The 10,341-nt window shown below is 37.9% G+C and overlaps 1 protein-coding gene across 1 annotated transcript in view; it reads right to left on the bottom strand.

The window, feature by feature from the left end:
- chrna9a (cholinergic receptor, nicotinic, alpha 9a) overlaps nucleotides 1-10,341 on the bottom strand; it is a 25,442-nt gene that overhangs the window by 10,692 nt on the left and 4,409 nt on the right. Inside the window, exons 4-5 of the mRNA XM_016228939.1 lie at nucleotides 9,194-9,348; nucleotides 8,817-9,000 (exon numbers count right to left, since the gene is read on the bottom strand). Of these exons, the coding sequence (XP_016084425.1) occupies nucleotides 8,817-9,000; nucleotides 9,194-9,348 (339 nt within the window). The remainder of the gene's footprint in view (nucleotides 1-8,816; nucleotides 9,001-9,193; nucleotides 9,349-10,341) is intronic.

Genomic DNA, 10,341 nt, shown 5'->3' with positions numbered 1-10,341 from the left:
CGAAACATACCAATTTGAAAAACTAGCGGAATGCATAGTCGATATTAAAAACTGGATGACGAGTAATTTCTTACTGCTAAATTCTGAAAAAACAGAGGTGTTAATTATAGGACCTAAAAACTCTGCATGTAATAACCTAGAACACTGTCTAAGACTTGATGGCTGCTGTGTCAATTCCTCGTCATCAGTTAGGAACCTAGGTGTGCTATATGATTGCAATCTTTCCTTAGAAAGGAAATCTTTCCATGCATTTATGACCTCAAGGTTAGATTATTGTAATGCTTTATTGGGTGGTTGTTCTGCACGCTTAATAAACAAACTCCAGCTGGTCCAAAATGCAGCAGCTAGAGTTCTTACTAGAACCAGGAAGTATGACCATATTAGCCCGGTTCTGTCAACACTGCACTGGCTACCTCTTAAACATCGTATAGATTTTTAAATCTTGCTTATTACTTATAAAGCCCTGAATGGTTTAGCACCTCAGTATTTGAACAAGCTCTTGTTACATTATAGTCCTCCACGTCCGCTGCGTTCTCAAAAATCTAGCAATTTTATAATACCTACAATATCAAAATCAACTGCTGGCGGAAGATCCTTTTCCTATTTAGCGCCCAAACTCTGGAATAACCTACCTAACATTGTTCGGGATATAAAACCCGATGTACTTGCTACATCGCTAGAAGAATGGCATCTACGCTAATATTAGTCTGTTTCTCTCTTATTCCAAGGTCACCGTAGCCACCAGATCCAGTCTGTATCCAAATCAGATGGTCACTGCAGTCACCCAGATCCAGAACATATCCAGACCAGATGGTGGATCAGCACCTAGAGAGGACCTCTACAGCCCTGAAAGTCAGCAGAAATCAGGACAACTAGACAACTAGATGAGCCCCAGATACAGATCCCCAGTAAAGACCTTGTCTCAGACGGCCAATGGGACGAGATCACAGGAGCCAGTTGAGTCCTCTGCACAGTGTGACTTTGCTGCAGCCTGGAATTGAACTGCTGGTTTTGTCTGGCCAGAGGAGAACTGGCCCCCCGACTGAGCCTGGTTTCTCCCAAGGTTTTTTCTCCATTCTGTCACCGATGTAGTTTTGTTTCCTTGCCGCTGTCGCCTCTGGCTTGCTTAGTTGGGGACACTTCATTTCCAGCGATATCGTTGACTTGATTGCACAGATACCATTTAAACTGAACTGAGCTGGATGATGACATCACTGAATTCAATGATGAACTGCCTTTAACTGGAAAATGAGTGTTTACTATTGTCACTTTGCAATATTGACACACTATTTTCCTAATTAATGTAGTACAGTTGCTTTGACACAATCTGTATTGTTAAAAGCGCTATATAAATAAAAGTGACTTGACTTGACTTGATTAAATAATTTAACTGTACTCTGATTTCGGAGTTGCAGTGATATTAGAGCTTTCGTGTGATCCGTATCGCACTAAAAACCCATCACTCATGAATCATCACATCTGTCTGCTGATCCCTAGTGATTGGCTAAAAGTGCAGCCGCAACATCAAAATCAGCACCAGTCGTCTTTGCAGTGTGCATGTGTGTTTAGTAACATCGTGATGACTGATTGGATACAGTATATGCACACTTGGGCTTGTTTGTTAACCAATTTATGTTTGAAAACCGCCAAACTGACCCTAAACCAGCCCAAATTTTGTCCACCCAAGCCAGTGTTTACCCAAAAGTGTGGATGTCGGTTTTGTTTATATTTAGCTTAGCCTATAATTTTAAATGACAGATGTCCTATTTATTTATTTTTCTCTGCGACACGTTTCCTACTGTGTTAACAGAAAAATGTCAAATGAATTTAGTATTTTGACAAAACGAAAAGAAATAGCTAATAGGCTATTTTTGTACAACCTACATTTTTCTTTTTTTCTCTCTTCGACACTTTTTCCTATTGTGTTGTAAATGTTAAACGAATTGTATCCTGACAAGACGAATAAAAATAAGTACAGTTTGTACACCTTTTTCCTACACAGCAAAATCCCCGGTGTTAAATTAACAATGTGTCCACACTACAGAGTGTTAAAAGTAACACTGAAGCAGTGTTAAAGTTAATGAGGTAATTAAGAGATTCATTTTGACACATCACAGTGATGATTGACCATTATTGAAGACACCTGATGTCAACAAGCAAAATCACCAAAGAACAAATTTTGAAGTCACCATTATAGTGGTCAGTGTTTACTTTAGTTGGGCTCTTGACCCTCTTTTTAATCTTACATTTTATTTGTCTGTTATAACTGAATTATAACAGCCAGACTTTTACAAAGAACAAAAGTTATCAAGTGGGGGTGATTATGCTTTGACATAATCATCATGCAGTGACCTGCATAACTGAGTTATCTTTGTTGGTTACATCAACACTGTGAACAATGTAAGAGCTGGTATTTTCAGTATAGTCAGACAGATGTTTTTCAGTAAAATCAGACACTTTAGGCGCCAGGGTTTTTTGGAAGAAATGCTGAATTTTAATATCAAGATTTCAAAAGCTTGTGACTTGAAAGGGCTTAAAGATAGAGATCTACTGTACATTAGAAAAAATGTTGGGCATGACCGAAAGTTTATGTGGGGTGTAAATATACTCATCTAACTTGCATATTATGATGTCATCAGGGGTGGCCATCTTGAATTTCATAATATTCAGGAAATAGTAGATATTAGTAGATAAGAGGAAACCAACAATAAAATAGGAGAAAGTACAAACTTATTACTATACTATATAGTAGTAAAACGCATGTGAACAGCAGCCTACTTTTTGATCAGTTCATCAGTAATATTCAGGAAATAGTAGATATTGAATTGATGTTGAACTTATTTACATGTTTTTTTTTATTTTTGTCTTTTTATCCTCATTCCAAAGGATCAGAAAAGAGGAAACCAACAATAAAATAGGAGAAAGTACAAACTTATTACTATACTATATAGTAGTAAAACGCATGTGAACAGCAGCCTACTTTTTGATCAGTTCATCAGTAATATTCAGGAAATAGTAGATATTGAATTGATGTTGAACTTATTTACATGTTTTTTTTTATTTTTGTCTTTTTATCCTCATTCCAAATGATCAGAAAAGAGGAAATCAACAGTAAAATTATTAGTAACTATATTAAACTATTACTATATTACTGTGCCATAGTAAAATGCATGTGCCTATTTTTTGATCAGTTGACCAGCTATCTGCCCAATCAGGTATCTAGGTGACAAAGTTTATAGTTCTTGAGGAGTATGGTACCTCTCATTGCATGGCACAGCGCACAGACCTACCCCACACTGACTGCACCTGTACATTGTAAGGGTGCAGCACTGGTCAAATCTTTCTCTCCTAGATAACCAACAGGCTCATCAAAGCGTTTGATCCATACACTTCTTCATTTATCAAAAAAACCCAGCCACCATTGTCATCGCTATTTCCAGCCCTATTTAGAGCCAGATCGCCCTTGCTGCCTCTACCACGTCTCCCAGCTCTCCCACGCACAGCACGGCCACGTCTACCGCGGCCACTCCCACCTCTTTGGGGCACTGAATCCAAAGAGCTAGTGCTACTTCCAGCCCTATTTCTCTTATCCCTGCTGCCTCTACCTCTAGCAACAGCTCTTCTATGGACACTACGACCACGTTCACCCCTCCCACCCCCATCCTTGTTGGGCAAAGGGTCAAAATGATCACTTGTTTGTGCTTCGTGAACACTCGCGCCTTGCACGGCTGCAATGTTCCGGGAGAAACGCGATCATTAGACGACCGATCATCATTTCCAAAAGGCAAATATTCCCCAACACATCTTCACGGTACAAATTTTTATTAGCCATTTGGCGATTTTCTCTCACAAATCTCACAATTTACTCAGACGCTCTGAACTAAACTGCTTCCGCATCAATGACACGATAGCTCACTTGCTCTGCTATTTGCTTGCTCAATTTGAATAGGAACATGACATCATTTTGGTCTAGAATCGAAGTACTACATGTCTGCCATCTAGCGATAGGGAATACAAATGAGATATTACACCATATTAGGATCTACAGCCTATCTGATTAAGTACGATGTCTTGTCGCAATTTTGTGACTTTGGGGCTTAGAGGATTCAAATTTATTTTGAGCAATTTAGACACACAGACATCAGGAATCAGCGTGAGAATCATAACAACGGTGACCATCAAAAAAGCATGTTGTAGCCAATCAAAACTCATCGATGGCTCCCATCATGCATTGCGGCATGAATAAATTATGAGCAGAATTGTCTTTGTAATTTATTTTATTCTTACTATTTTCTTTTATTTTTGGTGTTTTTATGTGACTTTCTATTAGCTTGTTTTGTGACGTTCAGATTTAATCTGTTCATCTGAATATGCTGTTTGTCACCGTTGTTGAGATTCATACGCAGATTCTTGAAAAATCCTTTTAGTGCCTAAAGGAAATCCTTTCAAAATTGATAGAAACTACAGAATCTTTCGCTGTGGAATCACAAGGTTGTTGTAATCAATAAAGAAAGAACTAAAGAGGATTAGAACATTATCATCATCACCTGATGTCATTTGCTCTTTACAAAAGTCTGGCTGGCTATTACAATTCACTTATAACAGCAAAATAAAATTTTATATTAAGAAGTCAAGGGTCAATGGCTCAACTAAAGTAAACTCTGATCACTATAATGGTGACTAACAAATTGTGATTTTCTTCTTTGGTGATTCTGCTTGTTAAAGAGCAGGTCATATGGTGTCCTAATATTGTGCTGGAGTCCCCTACAACAGGTTTAAATGCATCTAAGGTCAGAAAACATTGTAATTTTCTCAGAATATACATTTTATATTAGAGTTATTTGCCAATGATTTCGAAACGATTCGTTCCAAGCAAGTTCGGAGCAAACCCCTCCCTTCCATAAGCCTACTCTGCTCTGATTGGTCAGCTGGCCAAGCCTGTTGTGAATGGCAGTTTTGCGAAATCGCCGACAAATGCCCGACATCGGAGGCAAATCGGTGCTCGTTCACGCGAGTGACAATCACGCAGTGTGAATTATCAAAGACACGATCTGAGGGAATCGCTGATGTGTTGCCGACGCCTGCGAAATATTTGGCATGCTAAATGTCTAGAGCTGTCGGCGATTCACAATCACGCTGTGTGAAATGAGTTCTGACTGAAAAACACAACGGTGATGACCTACAGCCAATGAGAGAACAAGATACAGGGCAGCGGGAAGTTCGGGGAGGAGTTATAGACCAGAATATCAGTATTTTAATAGATATATGAACAATTATATCATACAGAAACAAGCACAAACATTTGCTTGACCAGCCACAACATCAGCATAACAGTTACTGCTAAATTATTTACCTCCAAATTTCCAGAACCCCCAATCATAGTCACGCAGTGTGAAAACAACGGCGATCCGATGAGTTTGAAAATCATGCAGTGTGAACTCGGCATTAGTGAGCGCTACGATTGACAAAGCACCTTTACATAAAACAATAATATAGTGCTCCAATCCGTTCTCATATTAATGACATAAAATACAAAAACACTTGTGCAAGTGAATCGTGCTCACAGCTAAAGTTTAGCTGCTAAACTGTGACACTTAAAACAATAATGGTGGATACATTAGCCGAGTGCTAACATGACTAACTGATGAAACAATACAGTTTGTAAACCAAAATATGTCTACTGTAATGTTTGAAGAACGACAGACAAAAGACTCTCTGTTTTAACTTTTAATCAGAATGCAGAACAGCTGTATCACAGGCGCAGGAGCCTAACTAACTCGCTTGTCTCTCCCGCATTAACCCTATAATTGCAGATAATATCTGCTTTACCTGGAAACCTAAAGCTGCACTAGGTATACATCACATATTAGCACAAAAACTTGATTTTGAGCACTCAATTGAAAATGTACACATAACGCATCAATCGTACTTGCAGGTTGTGGTTCGGAGAGCTTGTTAGTCCAAATTAAGAAGATTAAAATCCAACGAAGATAAAATCCTAGATTAAAGGAGTCCTTGGTAAAATGACACGCACACAACAAAAGGTTCAAATTGTATTTCTGTGGTATCCTTGAACACAGCGTCTTCTCAACATGATGTAAACACACTAACTAGCGGAAGTGTTGTGGGCAGGTCAGACTCTGTTCGTATTTTGTGGGCAGGCTGGGATTATGCAAATGTGTTACCCAGTGACGTATACTGGTAACAGGCAAAAGATTCGAAAATATGACGACTCGTTAAGGCGATTCAGAATCGACTCTCTCTTTTGAGAGACAATATCTTTATTTATCATGCACTTTTTTGATTAACAACTTTGCAGACTGTTTTCATTTAAGGATAGCTACGTTATAAACTGCAAAAGAGATATTTTTCAAAAACCCATATGACCTGCTCTTTAACATCAGGTGTCTTCAATAATGGACAATCACCACTCAATGAATCTCTTAATTACCTCATTATCTTTAACACTGCTTCAGTGTTACTTTTAACACTCTGTAGTGTGGACACATATAGACACCCAGCTGTGTTAGGCCCTGTCCACACGGACGTGATTATTATTAAAACCGCAGCTTTTTCTACGCAGTTTGGCCATTCGTCCACACGCAAACGCAGCACCAGTTCACTGAAACCGAACAATTTTGAAAACGCCTGCCAGGGTGAAGATTTTCAAAAACTTGTGTTATCGTGTAGACAGCGAAACCGGAGTTTTTGGCTTGTAAAGTCAGAGCCTGCGTGGTTATCTCCGCCTAATGGAAACTTTTTCAGGCTTCTGATTGGCCAACATGGCTTTACGGTTGAGATTATATCACCACCTGTTGGTTTGGATATCTTTATTTATCATGCACTTTTTTGATTAACAACTTTGCATGTTTTCATTTAAGGATAGCTACGTTATAAACTGCAAAAGAGATATTTTTCAAAAACCCATATGACCTGCTCTTTAACATCAGGTGTCTTCAATAATGGACAATCACCACTCAATGAATCTCTTAATTACCTCATTATCTTTAACACTGCTTCAGTGTTACTTTTAACACTCTGTAGTGTGGACACATATAGACACCCAGCTGTGTTAGGCCCTGTCCACACGGACGTGATTATTATTAAAACCGCAGCTTTTTCTACGCAGTTTGGCCATTCGTCCACACGCAAACGCAGCACCAGTTCACTGAAACCGAACAATTTTGAAAACGCCTGCCAGGGTGAAGATTTTCAAAAACTTGTGTTATCGTGTAGACAGCGAAACCGGAGTTTTTGGCTTGTAAAGTCAGAGCCTGCGTGGTTATCTCCGCCTAATGGAAACTTTTTCAGGCTTCTGATTGGCCAACATGGCTTTACGGTTGAGATTATATCACCACCTGTTGGTTTGGCATGCTCTTGACAGTGCTTCATAGCATGCGTTTGCGTTTTCATGTCGACGGAGATTTTTTTTAAAACAGAAGAAGGAAAAACTACCTATTTTACTATTATAAAAATACCCGTGTACGTGTGGACATGGCCTTAATTTAACACCGGGGATTTTGCTGTGTACTGTGCTGCATAAAATATTAAACAAATGTGTCTTAAGATAATTCATATAAATTCAAGTCAAAGTCAATAAATTCAAGACTCTTGACAAGACAAATAAAGTAACATACAATTTTGTGTAGACTACACTTTTATTTGTTAGCCTATCTCTCTTTCTTTCAGTAGTGGAAATTTAAATGTGAGATTCTGGAAACTAGATCTAAATTTAGCGGGAACGGTTGGGTCGGGAAGAAAATTATTCTAAGCGAACAGCGGGTGAACAAAGAGTGAATATATAGCAGGAGCAGGGGTGTGGAATATAACCTTGCGGGAGCGGGCAGTAGCGGGACTAAAAAAATAGTCCCACGCAGACCTCTAGTTCCAATCCTGTATAAGTTAATCAATACTAGAACAGAATGAGTTTACAGCTACATGCATCAGACCTACAGATCTGAAGAACATTGGTAACCAAACAGCTGATGGTAGCCATTGATTTCCATGTTTTGTTTTTTCCATACTGTGGAAGTCAATGGCTACTGCCAACTGTTTGGTTACCAACATTCTTCAAATTAGCTTCTATTGTGTACAATAGTTGAAAGAAATTCATGGTTTGGAGGTTTGGAACAAGTGGAGGGTGAGTAAATGATGGAGAATTTCATTTTTGAGTGAATTATCCCTATGGATATTTTGAACTCAACAGTTGACTTGCATGTACTTAAGACTAAAATAAGTAAATGAGCAAAACCCAAATGTGTTACAAATACCCCTGTTCATACCTACAATTAGTGAATTAGGGGACTACATGTTACATCTGTTGTAACATAATAGTGTGCACATTTTACATTTATGCAGATACAAAAAGCGGTCCCACTTTATATTAGTTGGCCTTAACTATTATATACTTAAAACAAAAAATAAGTACAATGTATTTATTGTGTTTATATTGTATTGCAAAACACTTTTGCTGCTATTGAGGCGAGATGCGGGTAAGGTTAGGGACAGGTTTGATGGTATGAGTAGGTTCAAGGGTGGGTTAGGGTGTAAGGGATGGGTCAACAGTGTAATTATAAATGTAATTACAGAAATTAATTACAGATGCAATTACATGCGGGCATTTTTAAAAATACAAGTACAATGTAAAAACATGTATGTACATAATAAGTGCATTGTATCAAATGATTAATTTAAATGTAAGTACATAGTAGTTAAGGCCATCTGTTATCCAAAGCAACTTACTAAAATATTTCAACACAAGTATGCATGCTTACTATTGTACTTGCTAAGTATGTACACCTATCAAGTGCATATACCTGGTTGCCATTATAGGTCCAAGAGCCAAAGGTAAGGTTGCACTCCTGACTATCAAAGGGGAAATAAGAGACGTCCACCTTACAGGAACTCTTAGTGATGGCAGGGGAGTCCCAAGTGATCTCACCATTATACCTCAACACCACATTCGTGTCTGGGGGTCCGGAAGAGTCCTCCTCGTCCGCACTGAGTGAAAAACAAATATGGAGGTCAATAATTCAGTTTTATATGTATTCATGAATCAAATTTGAGCCTGTTGTCTATATTAGTTAAGAATGAATGAATGTTTACATTCTCATATTATGTCATATTTAAATTAACAAATTAGTATGTTTCCCTGTTTTATGCAAGATAATGTGTGTATGTGACATGTATTTACTTGTTATACAGAACGATGTCTGGTCTCCAAACAAGATTGCTGGGTATTCGAATGACCTCAAGTCCATCATACTCATCTTTATCCCAATGCAGATAAGCATCATGCCAGATCTGACGCACCCAAAGGTATGTGGTCAACACCTGGTTCCTTTCATCCTAGCACAAAGAGTCAAGCACAAAGCAAAAGCAACTTTAATTTACAAACCTGCACATAATTTTTGATTTATTTAGGCTCTGTATATATGAATTAATCAGTTATTTGTTTTGTGAATAACCACCTAAATCTTGGTCTATTTATCATACATAGTGATCACAGAAGACATGACTAGAGTTGTATGGATTTCTTTTGCATCTCCTTATGTCCTTTTGGAGCTTGAAACCCTATGTGCTTACTGTGAACATGTTCAAATGTGATAAGGTTAGATAACTATTTGTCTTTGAGGTAACAGTATGGGTTACATGGTATGTTAAGACCAAGTATGCAGTCACACAGGGTCTTGCACTGCAAGGTAAAACCCTGTTGTTGTACATGGAACACTTTCTCACAACAATGAAGAATGAAAGGAAAGAAAGTCTGAACTCTTGGGTTGCCCTTCTACATATCACATCTCATTGGTTAAAAGTACTCCTTAGGTTCAGTAAATTAATATTTGATTGAGTTTGATCAGGGCGGAAATTCAGTGCTTCTTGAATGAGAAATTCATTGTCTCTTTCTGGAACACACATAACAATGACCACCAGTATCTTATATAACCATCATCCACAAACAGACAGAGACACAAACACCGAATGTAAAACCATGCAATTACATCTGCATTAGAGCATTTAAATAGGTTGTTCACCCAAAAATGAAATTTCTGTGATCATATACACTAATTTGCAGAATTTTATGCAAACAGGTGTTATTGCTTCCATTGAAGCACAAGATGTACAAGATTAAACCGTTCTGAAATCATGCTGGATAACAATTTTTCAGAAACTTGTAGAGTTTATTCAGCACTTCAGTTTGAAGCCATATAGTAAGATATTCTTAAGTTTATATTAATTTGTTAATTAAATGTTTCACTCAATTTGCTATACTCATAATGTGTGTGTGTGTGTGTGTGTGTGCATATATATATATATATATATATATATATATATATATAT

Source organism: Sinocyclocheilus grahami, unplaced genomic scaffold, assembly GCF_001515645.1.
Source record: "Sinocyclocheilus grahami isolate Dianchi unplaced genomic scaffold, SAMN03320097.WGS_v1.1 scaffold346.1, whole genome shotgun sequence".
Classification (NCBI taxonomy): Eukaryota; Metazoa; Chordata; class Actinopteri; order Cypriniformes; family Cyprinidae; genus Sinocyclocheilus; species Sinocyclocheilus grahami.
This window is presented reverse-complemented; position numbering and strand designations above follow the sequence as displayed.